We start from the raw sequence: 14,290 nt of genomic DNA, 5'->3' as shown, positions 1-14,290 counted from the left end.
GTACCTAGTAACTAGGTACTTGTGCATCCTTCACCTTGAGAGCTCCTGCATCGGGACACCAATTTGCATCCAAAATAAGCTGCCAGTGTTTAACACAGAAGAGGAAGTGACCAATACCTATCCACCTTATAACACCAGAATAACTGTGAAGCACAGCAGGTACAGAAGCAATGACACCAAAGCTTTAACAACTCGCAGAGTGGGATGTGACTTGTGAGTTGAGTGTCTTGGATTCTGGAACTGTGTGAACAAGCATGAGGTTTTTGTAAGTGCAAACTCTTGTCATTAGTGTCAGTTAAACATTGCCCTCTATTGATGGAAATTCTGTAGATTATACCTCTAACAGATCTGTACTATTGTACCCATTTACCCATCTGTACTGTAAATGTAGCATGAACATCTAACTAAAAATCCTTAGGACATTCTGAGGCATTAATATAAGTATTCTTGAGCATTCCAATTGATACAATAATGTGTCTAACGTTGTTATTCACTTTACTTTGGGGAGTTATGACAACAGCACAATGGAGCAGGCAGGTTCGGAAAGACGTTTGCTCTTGAGGGGAATTAGAATTGGAGGATACTGGCTACATCCCTGGTTAGCACCCTTAGGGAGTCTCAAAATTTCCTAAAGGATTTCACCTGAATGTTAAACACTAAAATTAAACACTTTTTCCTTTGACTCTGACACCACCCAGAGTAACACTCAGAGACTTCTGCAACAATTTGCACTGAAATCTGTTATTATGTTGTTATTGATAATAAGTACAAGATCGTTTGTTTTCTGTTTAATTATCACTTATAACATTTGGGTGACCATAAATACCCTGTGCCTTAATTTAAATCATGATAATTTGCAACCCGAGAGTGGGTCATTAACAATACTTTGATGCTCTGTGTGTTTGATTCTGTTGGCACTAATTAAAACCCACATCACCTGCTGCAACACAGTTAGCACTTGTATAGCAGAAACAGACTGCGGCTGTTGGTGTGTAATTATCTCTCTGTTGCCTCAGTACTGCTTGAATAAGATGAACTGTTGTCTTCTTCTTTTCTGAATATAGGTTGGTCAGGTATTCCTGTGGAATGAATAGGGCATCTACCAGATGACAGATCACAGAATGCGTCTCCTATGAAAACCATTCTGCCATCCCTTGTGTAGTTAGGAAACTGGCCCTGCTTCATAGTGGTATGCATAATTCATCAAAGCACACAGAAATGAGCAGCCCTGTCTCTCTAGAGCTCTAGAAGGTCAACCTTCTAGGTTCTCTTTTTGTTGTTTTATGGCCCTAAGATCAAGAAAATGTCAGGTTCTGCACCTTGATGGGGGATAGGATCTGGTGTAGGAGATGTGTTTGACACTGAATGCACTCTGAGCTTCATCAAGCTCATTAAGGGAGCTGATTGACAGACTGTGAGCACAGCATGAGCCTTTCCCTTAACCCACTTTGCTCTCTGCCTCTGCAGGGGACCTCCCGCAGGGAGACTGACATGAAGGCCAAGGGCCGCATGAGTGGAATGAAGTCATTATCTCACAATGAACATGTGGGCTGAGACTCCCCAGTTCTCATCTCCCTAGCATTCCCTTTGCAGACTGCAGCGATAATGATAGCATGGGGAGTGTTCTGGACAGCAGCACATGTCCTGAAGTAATGAACATGACTCTAGGATACTAATTTTCAGATCTCTCACATTATTGCTACTAAAATATTTTAATTGCAAACATATACTGAAAATGATGAATATTAATTAATTATACATGACTAGAAGTATTGCTGTTACTAGTTTATTTTACAACCTGGTGATAATGCTTGAAAAGCACAATATTTATTTGTATCGCATTGTATTACTTTGCATGGATACAGTGACCAAAGATATCCAAACGAGGCATCCATGGACGCTATTGTATGCCGACGATGTTATGATAGCAAGTGAAACGTGACACGGCCTCGAACAACAAGTACAGGAGTGGAAGATGTGCCTTGAATGATTCAGGATGAAATTGAACATCAAGAAGACAGAGTACCTGGAATGCGGTGATCAAACCGATGGCACAATTGCAGCTTGTGGGGTCCAACTGAACAAAGTGACACAGTTCAAGTACCTAGGCTCATGCTTGCTGGAACGGCTATAAGACGACATGCGTCTCGCAAAAGTCACCTGCCGAGACCCGCAGATCGTACGAAGTGGAAAAATCGGTGCAAACAAGCAGACCCCAAATAAGTGGGTAAATGCGAAGAAGAAGAAAAGTTTCAGAAGGAAACAGATAATCTGTTTTTGGTTAAAGTGTCAATTAAAATGAATTAATTTGAGGCAAAGAGCACTTTCAGAGTTTGCAGCTGAAGAAAAACAGCCATAAGGAAGCTAATTATAATAATATTCACTCTTGCAAGACAGTCCTCTTTCTTGTCTGAAAGTCATGTCGGTGACCAAGCTGTCAGTCAAACTGTCTTCGTTAGGCTCTTTTACAGGGACTGTGAACTCTTGCACAGTTGATTCTGAAAGTCAAAGGCTGGTTTGTTGCAGGTGATGCTGATTGTTGTAAGGGGTTCATGAGAAGAAAAGGCTGGTTTATCTTTATAGAACCACAAGAGAAGTGGCCAGCAGAGACGCCTGTTGCCTTAACAGAATAACCTGGTCATTTCAAGCTCTAAGTGGCTAGTTCCTCTGCTGGCTTAACAAATGACTTGATAACCTGATGTGTGAGAGGTTAGCTTTTTAAGTGTCTTGAGTTATTCTCTTGACTGGTGGCAGTGTGCTAACCCGAAGGACTGATTTCACTCTCCAGCGTACCTTTAGGGTTTTTCTTCAATCTGAACCTATATAGAACTGGGTACCATGTTTGGTAAGTGTATCATGCCATCTTACTGATCAAGGTTGGGCTCATGATCTGGGTGACCAATTTTCTGTGATGCATTGAGAAGATCTGGTCTTGATGGGAACAGTAGTTTGTGAGCACTCTTGATTTGGATTTGTCTTTCAAAAAGAGCAATAAGGGCATCTTATTATACAACAGGAGAGGACAACACTTGTTTATCTATCCTAGTTCCCTCTCACTTGTGTAAATACCAGAAAAATACTGCTTACTAATCTAATAATGAAGAGAACAAAGGAGAAATACATACTTGTTTCAAACCCATGTTATGATGCTTCCTCAAACTATTAAAGATTTTAATGTAGATATCAGCGTTTATGTACTAAATCACAGTAATAAAGAAAGACAAGGACAACTGTAGTAAAGTTCCACCTGACTGAGGAAGGGCTTGGAGTGGTGCTGTTGGTCTTGATCAAGGGTTCCCAATTTCAGATCTCTGAGTTCAGAATCCAGCCAATTTTGTTTTTCCTCTTTAAATTGTCTGCAGCTAAAGGCTATGGAATGTGAATATAATGGTGTAGTTAGTCTTTGTTCAGTTTAACACCTCCCCAGGTGAAAGAGTGTTTGTAACTAATGGAGACATGACATAAGCCTGCTGGACTCCAGACTCCAAGGACCAGAGACCTCTTGTCTTCATCAGCATTTGACTCCGAAGGGTCACTACACTCTGAAGTGTGCTGGTGATCCCCAGCTTCCTGGTTACCTTATTTATTAACTTCATTGTCAGGCCTGCATAGCTGTCTGTGCTATTTTATCTTGTTTTGTGCTGTGAACAGCAGATAGTGGTCTATGATAAACTCAGCTGCTGCATCAAACATACAGTATCAAGGTATGACACTGGGCTTATTTCTATCATATTTGCCCTGCAGGGAATCGTTTTCCCTTTCTTTACCTCTAGAGAATTTATGTACTTTGGAATAAGCTAAATATTGTACATTCTGTGGTATGCCACTGCCTTTCAAGGAAGAGAAAAACAACTTATTATAAAAACATAGTAGCTGACCCTATGATATTATATAAAATAACAGAAACTTTCATCCAAATTGTGCATGCATGCTTAGTTGGGGCAGTCCAAAGGCAACAGCACCTTGAAAATATTAATCTTGTTTGATTTTCTTCTCTTCTGTTTTTGTGCACAGTGGGTGCTCATGTGAAAACTGCCGGGTGTAATTTACAATGAGGTGCAATGCCTAGTTTTCCCTTCTATAAAACCCATTTGAACACATGTTGCTCCATTGTGTGTGAATATAATACAGCCTGCCCAGCACAAGAATTCTTCATTTGCATGACTAAACACAAAAGGCGTTGGTCAACATTTCTGTATCAAAAGCAAATCCTTCAGTGTGCTTGACGACACCCTTGGAATCCAGTTTTGCTCAGTCGTCTGGAACTGATTCCAGTTCACCTGCCCCCAGCTTGAATTTTCAGGTCAGCCCCCAGGAGAAGGTTACTCTACCTTTGCTTGTGAGCTGAGCGCTTAACTGAAGGCCCTTTCAGACTACTCCATTGCAGTACTGTGATACAATCTGCATCTTAATTGTTATGTTGGTTTATTGTTGATTGTAGTTCAGGTAGGTAGCTGCATTAGTATGCGTAGGCTGCAAAGGAACAAGTAAAGGTTTATTCCATGCTGAGAAGAGAAGAAAAGAAACACAATGTTTCGACTCTGGAGCCTTCTTCGGGTGTGGTTCTGCTGTGACCCACTAGCCTTTCCCTAAATCTTTTTCTAGATCTCTTCCTCATTCCTTCTCCTCCCTGGACTACTTGCCCCTTCTCTCACTAAATCAGCGTTCCCCACACCCAAAGAAGGCTCCACAGCCAAAACGTTGTTTCTTTTCTTCTCTGCTCAGCTTGGAATAAACCTTTACTTGTTCCTGATTGTTAATTGGTTTATCAGGTAAACAATGAAGGAGCTCGTTAGAGTAACATTCTGTAATGGAGAGCCTTCTAGCTGATTGGCTGTGCTCTATTGGAGTATCTTTGTTTAGTGTCCATGTGGAATCTGTTTCCCAGACCTTGGCTTGTTTGAGAAACGTGGTGGTGCACTCAGAGAACCCACATTTCCTCCACACAGTTACCAGATGACTGCTTTCCCTTTAAAAACAAGGTCACTGATTTTCCCCTGTGTCAAAAACTGTTGGAAAGAACAGTCCTCCTGAGCTGTAGTTTATGCACATGAAGGCTAGATTTACTGCACCAGACATTGGTACCTGTCTTGCATGAATTTTCTTCTCACAACACATCTTTGTTTGGAGTAATGAAGAAAAGACTTCTATCAGGTATAAAAATAACCTCTCACCATGATTCTGCACATCTTCTGTGCCCAGCAACACGTGTAGCAGTGACTGGTTGCCCTCATTTATTCTGTTAAATTATAAATTCATAGTGTCAGGGTGTCCTGCTTTTTAGTGGTTTGTGCATTATTAACCATTTTAGTTTTTTTTTCAAGTCTTTTGCAGAATTAAATATATCTTTATCGGGTACATACCTGACTGTCTCGAGTTACCCGACTGTCTTTGACTTTATCCTAAGACAATGGATGTCAGTGAAATCTCTGAGATTTGGGTGATGAAGGTAATCATTTTCCTTCATGCATTACAGAGGTTTAGGATGAAACAATGAAGAGGGGGCTTTGACATGGCTGGATCCTCGCTGTAAGATGCCAGCCTTCATTGTTTTTTAACTACAATTGCCTCTTATTTTAGGTTTTCCCAGATAATTTAGCCGATGCAATTTGTGTGTTTTTGACATCTCATTCCTTTCCTAAGAACCCTGCAACCACACAAAGAGGACATGCGGGCTCCTCTGTCCCTTGTCCTATGACACATCATGGGCAGCACAGGCCCAGTATCAGGGATTCAGTGCTGAGTGGAAGAGAGCTGTGTCTCCCACTGACAGCACTGCATGCTGTACCCTCGGAGGCCACAGGGGGCGCTGTGTCACCCCACCCCATCCTCAGCAGTGCTCAGCTAACCGAGCACCACCTCCTGGGGAAATCCTGGTCAAGCACGCTGGTAACATGACCCAGACTCTCACCCGTGATCATAGAGCTCAGCCTGCTCTGTAGCTGAATGCCTTTACCACCCTTTTTTAAAAAGCGCCTCCATTGTGAAATATTCATGACATTACACAGGACTTACTGATTCAGTGTTGTCTTTGTGAAAGATGTTGTCATGTAATAGACATGAGCATCATGCCTCCCGTTTGGTGTTTCCAGTAAGGCAGTCCTGACTCTTCATGCAGAGATGACAAGCAGATGAAGGGGCTGTCATGCTGACAGGCCCGTATGGACTCAGCCCTGTCATCTCTTTCAACACTTAGCTCAGCCGCATGTTGTTTGTACTGTGTTCTGTCTTCTGTGTTTAATAAAATAATGATAACAATTACCCAAGTGGTTCATTAATTTATAGTAGATTTTAGCTCTGTTTAGATAATCATTGTTACATTGTTCTTTTGCTCTTAAAATAAATTGAAAAATGTTTTGCCTTTAAGTGCAGATTTCTTAGGAATACTTAGTAGATTTTGGCTGTACTTGTACTTACTATAACTAACATAGGCCACTTGCAGGCTGGGGCCCCTGTTATGTTTTCTGTTTAGTCCTTGTAATGTCCTTTTGCTCAGACCTATCCCCTTTTAAAAATTAATATGTGGTATATAAATATGCGAGGTCCAATCAGAGTAAAAGCTTTATCCAGCTGGAGTGTTGTCATGTCAGGAGGAGCAGCATGTGAAGTTCCAGCGCTTGGGTCAGTGTAGCGCTGTGCAGTCAGGTTAACAGCAGTCACTTCTTCTAATGCAGTGGAACTGTCTTCATGAAAACCATCACAAAGATGGAATGTGAACAATGATGTTGGTCTTGGCAGAGTGTCCCAATTCGTGGCCTGTTGTTGACAGAGTGTATTTGACTATGAGGTCTTACGAGGTTAGACATTGCTGGCTGACCACAACCCAGTTGTTGATATTTCATTCATGATTTTCACCAGGCTTGAAATTCAACAACTTAAATCACCTATGTTTTGAATCAGTTTTCACTTAAGAGGTGATTAGTGCTCCTGCAACTGTCAGTCACTCACAATCACGAAACATGTAATGCATAACCAAAATACTTTATTTTTTCCCAAGAACATGCAGAAATAAAGAGGTGTTCATTTTCAAGACCCTGGAATCAGACCTGTTGAGCACAAATAAGGCTGTGTGGTTTTGTCGGAAGAGTTTTTAACTCTGTGTTCTGTGCCTTTTCCAGATCATGCAGCAGATGAGTGACCATCGCTATGACAAACTGACGCTGCCAGATGACGTCGCGGCCAACTGTGTGTATCTGAACCTTCCTGACAAAGGACACGTGCTGCTTCACAGCTCTCCAGAACAGTATCCTGACAGCGTGAAGGTGAGGTCCGCACTCGCTTTGGTAATATAACTCGTCTTTCACTAACAAATGGGTTACCCTGCTGCATGTTATAGCTGGTATGGCATTAATTTTGATTGGGTAGGATGTTCTTAGAAAAGACCCAACCAGGTGGTGTTCTAAATCCTCCTCCTGCCAGCAGTGCAGGTGAATAAAACATTTCAATTTGTTGAGGTGCAGTGGGTCCTGGTGAAATGACTCCGATGTTTCTCACTTAGGAGTGAGTTAAGGAGAGTGAGGTTTTGTTGGAGTAGGCATGTGTGCACCAATCAGTGCTAGTACTACAGCTATACAGGAAGCAGCAGGCAGCCAGGACAAGATTGTGATTAATTTTTGATAGAATTTTATTTTTTTAGGAACAGCATTTTCATGGAAACAGTGAAGATACGATTTTTGTTTTTTTTTAGTTGAGGAATTGTGAATTATGACTTAACATAAGCACATTTTCCATAAATTGCTTCTAGAACTTCAGTGTTGTCCATTGTATATCTATATCTGTTTTTAGCATTTATGCACTTGTCTATATTAAATATAATCTGCCAGGTGATTTTTGTATTCCTTTTGCAGATTTTATAGTGTCTGCAAAAGGAATTTAACCTGTTTTGGTTTCATCTGCATGCTTCTCTAGTTTCTGACTTTGCCAGAATATGTAGTTGTGCTGTTACATAACTTTCCAAAGGTCATACTGCATTCTAAACAAATCTCACTTAAACCATTAATTTAAAATTTCAGTTCATATTAGAAACAACATTTTGTTCTATTAAATACTGTACATCTTTTTTGCTTCTAGTTTTCTCCATGTTAACATAGATATTTCTGTTCAAATGTTTTTTTTTATTATTGTACAAATATGCATTTCAGGTAATGTTTGTGAAAAAATGCTTTATTGACATTTTCCCAAACATATCCACAGAACAGGTTGTACTTGATAAAATGCATTGCTCAAGAACCATTACGTAAAATTTGTAGTGTAATTTTGTAACATAATTGAAGCAGGCCTCTAAGGAAACTATGAGAAGAATCAATCCTATTGTGTGAAAAGACAGCTTGTTCTCTAACAACATAATGAGGGTAATTTGCTATATTGTTAAATATTTTATGGAAGCAAAAATACAGATTTTGCATCTTCCTCAGGAACATTCCATTCTGTTCAGCTCCAGTCTGCACTCTGCATGCTGCAGAGGGGTCCGACACCCTGATTATGCAGCCCTTGGTCACCAGGATTTTACAGTACTAAAAACAGCTCCAGCGATTAACTTAAAACCTGGCAGATTTGATCTCACTAAAACCAGATCCAGATATGCAATTCACATGTTACAGTGACACAGCTTACAACTCCATATCACCTCCATCTTGCCAAAGCATGTCTTGAGCTGCTGCTTCTTGTGTATCACTCTGCATTCCCTTTACTCTCTGTTCACTGTGAGGCAAGAGGCTGTGGATTGTAGAAGCCTTCCAACCTGCTAGCAGTTTTTTCATTGTTTTTTTATTTTTTCTAGTTTTATTGTTTTTTTTTCTTATTTCATGAAGAATATAGTTACCGCAGCATCTGTCTTGTTTAGATTCTCAGTAAAGATATAACATCTTACCAAAATAGAAAAAATAATTTGCCTCACAGTGAACAGAGAGTTCTGGGTTCTGGATATCTGTCTTTGTCAGCAGCGATAAATATTTTTTTTAACATTTAATGCTGAATTAATTTGTGAGAATGTTGTTATTATATAGCAAAATCATTATCAAACAAAAAGTTAGAATTATTCACAATCAGGGACTTTGACATAAAAATTATGTCACAACATCTGAGGGAAACTCACACAAACTAATCAGTGGATTACATTTAACTGAAGAAAAAAGACCAAAGGCTACTTGTGCCAAGTTCCTTGTGGTTGTGTAAGGTATTAGGTTGTGCTAATCTATAACATGGCCAACACACTATGCAACACAATTTGTCTTCCTCAGTTTAACAAAAAGAAACTGAAGAAGCAGCCAGCCCACTCCACTGTGTGGCTAGTGCCACATGGCCATGCGGAGATGTCAGAAGCAAATCACTCTCGTTCAACCTTCTCATTGACTGAGAAGGAGGCTTCCTACAAAGCCACTGAAACACTTCACCTTGGCTGACTCATGCTGTTAGAAACCTGCATACTGGGTACTAGAAACAAATGCAAGCCATTTGCAGGAAGAGATGAGTGTGCACAGTATCTCCATGGTATTGGTGAGTGCAGTCTGACAATGGCTCTGTTTCTCAGCAGATGTAAGACAACCTTTATGCCACTGTTGTTTACCTGTTGAGGCACTATTTCGGCACCAGAGACATTTGAAGAGCTGCAAAGGGTAAATTTGTGCTCATGCAAGGAGCTCTGTTTTAGAACAAGAGGCAAAAATCTGACAGATTGACAGATGTGAGTTTGAAGTGCTCTGTGGGTGAAAAGCTTCACAGCTCTGACATTTCCAAGCAGCAGAGAGAAGATTTATAGCAGCTCTTTGAGGGGCTTTAAGGTTCTGGTTGTTCCTCTTAATGCAAAACATTCTCACCCAAAGTCCCTGGGATATTTTTAGAATTGCTGTTACACAAGAGTCCCACTTCAGTAGAGCAAAGGTAACAGTTTGCTGTAAACTCTTATCTTTTTGTTGCTGTTCTCTTTGTTGTTGTGGGAGGGCGTGCTTCCAGGATTCACAGGCAAACCAATTAAATCACTGGACAAAGGGCCTTAGAGACTGGACAGCCCTGCAGAACATATAAATTACCCATTTGTGTAATAGAATCACAGCTGGAAGTACAGGTCATAATTTAAAGAAAAAAAAACCAACAGCTATCAGGTGATTAATTTAGTAATGTTATGGTGGAGCTTTCAAAAGTGTATACTTTCACGTTTTCTTTGCAGCCAAAATGTTTAATCAAAGCAGGGATAGAGTACTCTTGACATCATAGGGACCAATTCTGTGAAGGTACAGCTAACTGCCCTATCACTACAGAGAGACAGCTCTCTGAAGAAGTATTTTGGCTTGGAAGAGTTCTAGGAAAACACTGGTTGTTTCTGGAGAAGCTCCATAAAATGACACATTAGTTTATAAAAATTTTTTTGGAATGGTGCAACTATATTTTTTATGAAGGATTAGGAAATGCGTTTTAAATTATATCTTTCTTTTAACCCATTAGGATCATTTTTACTTTTACATTTATATTGTCCTATCCTCCTTAATAATGTGCTGTCTGCATTTTTGCATCTGCATGCTGTGATTGTGTGTGGGGCTTGCTGGGCAGCAGCATGTGGACCCCAGTGACCAGATGTTCCAGACAGTCTTGCTGAGGAGATGGTACAGTAGCCCTTCTTGCAGGACTCAATACTTTGGCAACAACCCCAGCAATTTTCTTCTCCCTCCCGTGATACCAAGAGAAACATACCATCATTTTTGTCCCCCAGCTGTGATAAATTCAGTGTTTGTTTTGCACCTAGAATTGCAATATGACCGGTTTGCCCTGGAGAAGGCCTCAGTTGTCAGTCTTATCCATTTTTAATATTTTGTGTTTTTTCATACAGTACATAAATAGGTGAGATGACAGTGATGTTATTTTATTGCATCTGAAAGCACATTTAAATTTTTAAATAGGTATCTTTTTATTGGATATGTTCTTAATTGTGGTTCTCTGGCTCCTGGAGTCCTATCTGAAACTGTGGTGAACCTGGGCTGCAAGGTTAGGGTTAAGCTGGACCAGGATGAGAGTTGGGGCGAATGTGAAGTAAGTGCGGGTCAGAGAAGATGTTAAGGGAGGACCTGCTGTTAGAGCAAGGATTTAGATGAGAGTCAGCCCCATACTGGTCCTTCAACAGAAAATTCAGATTAACCAGGAAACTGTATGCCAAGCTTGTGGAAATACTGATTTGTAGAGTCTCTTAGTGTTTTAAATTAACTCATTTTTTTTCCAAAAAGGGAAAAAACATTCTGAAGGTACATTGTTTTATATTTTGGAATAATTTATATTTATGAGTTTCTGTTGCTCACAATCTCCATCAGAGATTTTAGAAAAGAGTCCTGAGAGGGTTAGGAAACCTAAAAAACTTGCAAAGCTATGTTCAAGTGAAAGAGCTGCTTAGAAATGTTTATGAATGCAGTTAAATCAGAACTTTATTTAACCTTCTGATATATTGCTTAGCAAATCCAAGATGGTAATATTAACAAACCAGATTGAATCTGTTCAGACTGAACTTTTTTAAGATAGCAGCTGAAATAGCACTAGTAGGGGTATTTCCCAAACTAGTTTGATACCAAAAGTTTTACCTTTCCGTGTTGCTCCACAAATGAGGCTGGTACTCCCGAGCAGCTAACGGGACTAACAATTACGTTTTCTCCAGGTTTTTGAGAAGCTGAAGGATCACATGCTGATTCCAGTCTCCAACTGCGAGAAAGAAAAGGTTGATGGAGCCCTTACCTGCTCATCTGTGCTCATCAACAAAAGAACCGAAATCTGATCCGGACACGAGATCACCTCTGGAGGGCTGACAGTGATGTGCCAACAATGCGCAGTGCCTGAGCCTGTTCCTTACCGAGTCCTCCCTGTGTGTCTGTCCTTGTGCTGCTGATTGTTGTTCACAGTCCTTAAAACAACTGTCTAGCGAACATTACAGTGGGCTGATTGATTTTGTATTAGCTTGAATGTCCCATTTAGTAGACGTACAGTGTTTCTATGCAAAGTCTTCTGAGACTTTGAAGAAAACTAAGACCAGGTAGCAAGTGTGGACATGACTGATATAACTGATTTTTTAATTTTGTAGATTTATCATGAACTATACTTTTGAAATAATTTCATGTCATTTTTAAACTCAGAGAATATTTTAGTTTGTTATATACATTTGTCTCCCTGCAATGGACTGGTGTCTCCTCCAGGGTGTACCCTGCCAGCTGACTGTCGCTTCTGAGATAGGTTCCCCTGCAATGCTGAATTGGAAGAAGAGGCACGAAAATTACTATACATTTGTATTTTAATATGTGGCTTTTTGAATGTCAGGCAGAAAGCAGACAACCCTCAGAATGTGTCAGGAAAGACTTCTAAATTCTTGTGATTGACAGATGCTTACGTTATTGTCTTCTGCTCTAACATTAGCCCTCTTTTTTTAGCATTTTCTCTTTCAGGACCATCAATTCTCATTTCACGGCTGTTATTAGGTGCTAATTATTATATCCAGCTGATTCCCAATACCCTTAAAGCTGCAGAGGCTTTGTGTATAAACACCTGAAGGAATTAAGTACTAGAGGTCTTTCTGCAAACTGTCAGTTTTATGTGATTGTGCTATTGATTAGTAAAGTACTGTACGTGCTTTCTGTTCGTGAATCCACAATCTGTGTGATAAACTGCTTGGAAGATGAACAGAGCTGTCCTGTGCTTCATACAGTAACTGGATATAACCGCGTAACTGGAAAAAGTTGATTTCTAAAACTCTTTATTTCAAGCATAACTGGTCACATCTGAGCTATAATTGGATGATACTTTATAATAGGATCTATATATTTTTCTAAGAAAAGCTGAGGGGAAAGAAAGTAAAGAGAGAACAGTTTAGTAAAATAGTATTGGAGGAGCTCTGCCATGGAAAATAGGATACAGAATAATTCTGCACTTTCACAGTGCTGTTCCGTTTGTAGACCCACAGGCCAAGTGGGAAATCAGCAGGAGAGATTCCCAGCTGTGCTCTGGCCTGCTTGTTCTCCTGTACAAATACCTTGCACAGCATCTCCTTTCACCAACAGTGGATACATCTCTGAATGTTCAAATCACCAGACTTACCAAGAAAAGAAGTAAGAACTTCCTACAGACATGGATAGTTTTCTTAACTTAAATAAATGGACCATCTAAACTGAAGAGTACCACTGTGCAGAATTATTATTTTATATTATCATTATTAAATTATATTTGAACGGCTGTTTATTTTTGCTCTTGAAAGAATACTTTTATATTTAGAATGAACAGATAGGGTGTATGCTGTTTTTTCCCTTTATTTCTTTTGCAACATTGTTTAATTAAAGGTTTTAAAAACACATTAAATAATTTTCTTTAGATTATTCCAGATCCTCCCCACCAATATAAACTACAATGGCTGTTCTCCTGCAGTTGCAGAAAAAGGCGATGTTGTGATGAAACGTGGAAGGAATTCTTTTGGAATACATTTGTCAGCCAGTAAACAAGCCACTTTCTTATTGCTTCACATTTTTGGTATAATTTATGACAATGATATCATACAGTCTGGCTAAGGCACAAGAGGTCCAGCCGTAAAATTGTAATTTGTGACACAAGCTGTATATTTTATGGGACATTTTTGGCATAGAGAACAAATGATACCATGGTTGCCAGGTATCTAATCTAGAACTCATACAGCGAAATACTGAGCAGATGTTGGGCGTCTGGTCACAGAGAAGGGTCGCATTGAGAGTCCCGGTGAGTCACAATACCAGTGTGAAATGTGCTGGTGAATATGATCACCAAGGACTGATTGTGGAACATATTAATGAAATATGAATCTGTCATTTTCTGCAGTGCAATGGTTTGTTTTTCTAGGTCGTTTTAAAAAGCACTTCCTTATTATTAACACTGTTTCAATGTCTGACATCAAAGCTCCTGGTTCATTTACAAGAAAGTGCATCTAATTGTGCATAGGTTAGCATGTCTCTGTAGTAAGGTAACACTAGGAATCTGAACTTAAGACATGCATTGGTCACGTGGTTTTGTGTATGTATAAGATGTGATGCAACTTATTTTGATTAAATTTTCTTCAGGGGTGTTTGTTTATAGAAGCTTTTCTGCCTATGTTTGTGCCAAAGACATCAGTGCACTGAGATTTGTTAAGTAAGAACTTCTTCATTGATCATAAATGCAGAGTATTTCTGGAAGGACAAATACCTTTTGTTAAATAAAGCTACAATATCTTAACCAATGCATTATCTGTATTTCTTTAAATGTTTTGTTTTACTTTGGTAATAATATCCAAAGGACTATGATATTTGCCAGCCTAGTATGT

At 39.6% G+C, this 14,290-nt stretch overlaps 1 protein-coding gene across 2 annotated transcripts in view; it reads left to right on the top strand.

The window, feature by feature from the left end:
* Positions 1–14,202, top strand: part of ddah1 (dimethylarginine dimethylaminohydrolase 1) — a 75,567-nt gene extending 61,365 nt beyond the window's left edge. For both annotated transcript variants that reach the window (XM_015355359.2, XM_006634715.3), the window contains exons 5-6: positions 7,119–7,262; positions 11,636–14,202. In XM_015355359.2, the coding sequence (XP_015210845.1) occupies positions 7,119–7,262; positions 11,636–11,752 (261 nt within the window). In that variant the 3' untranslated portion in view covers positions 11,753–14,202. The remainder of the gene's footprint in view (positions 1–7,118; positions 7,263–11,635) is intronic.
* Positions 14,203–14,290: the final 88 nt, after the last annotated feature.

The sequence above is a fragment of the Lepisosteus oculatus genome, chromosome 9 (assembly GCF_040954835.1).
Source record: "Lepisosteus oculatus isolate fLepOcu1 chromosome 9, fLepOcu1.hap2, whole genome shotgun sequence".
Lineage (NCBI taxonomy): Eukaryota > Metazoa > Chordata > Actinopteri > Semionotiformes > Lepisosteidae > Lepisosteus > Lepisosteus oculatus.
The sequence above is the reverse complement of the archived record's forward strand: the minus strand, read 5'-3'. Positions and strand labels throughout refer to the sequence as shown.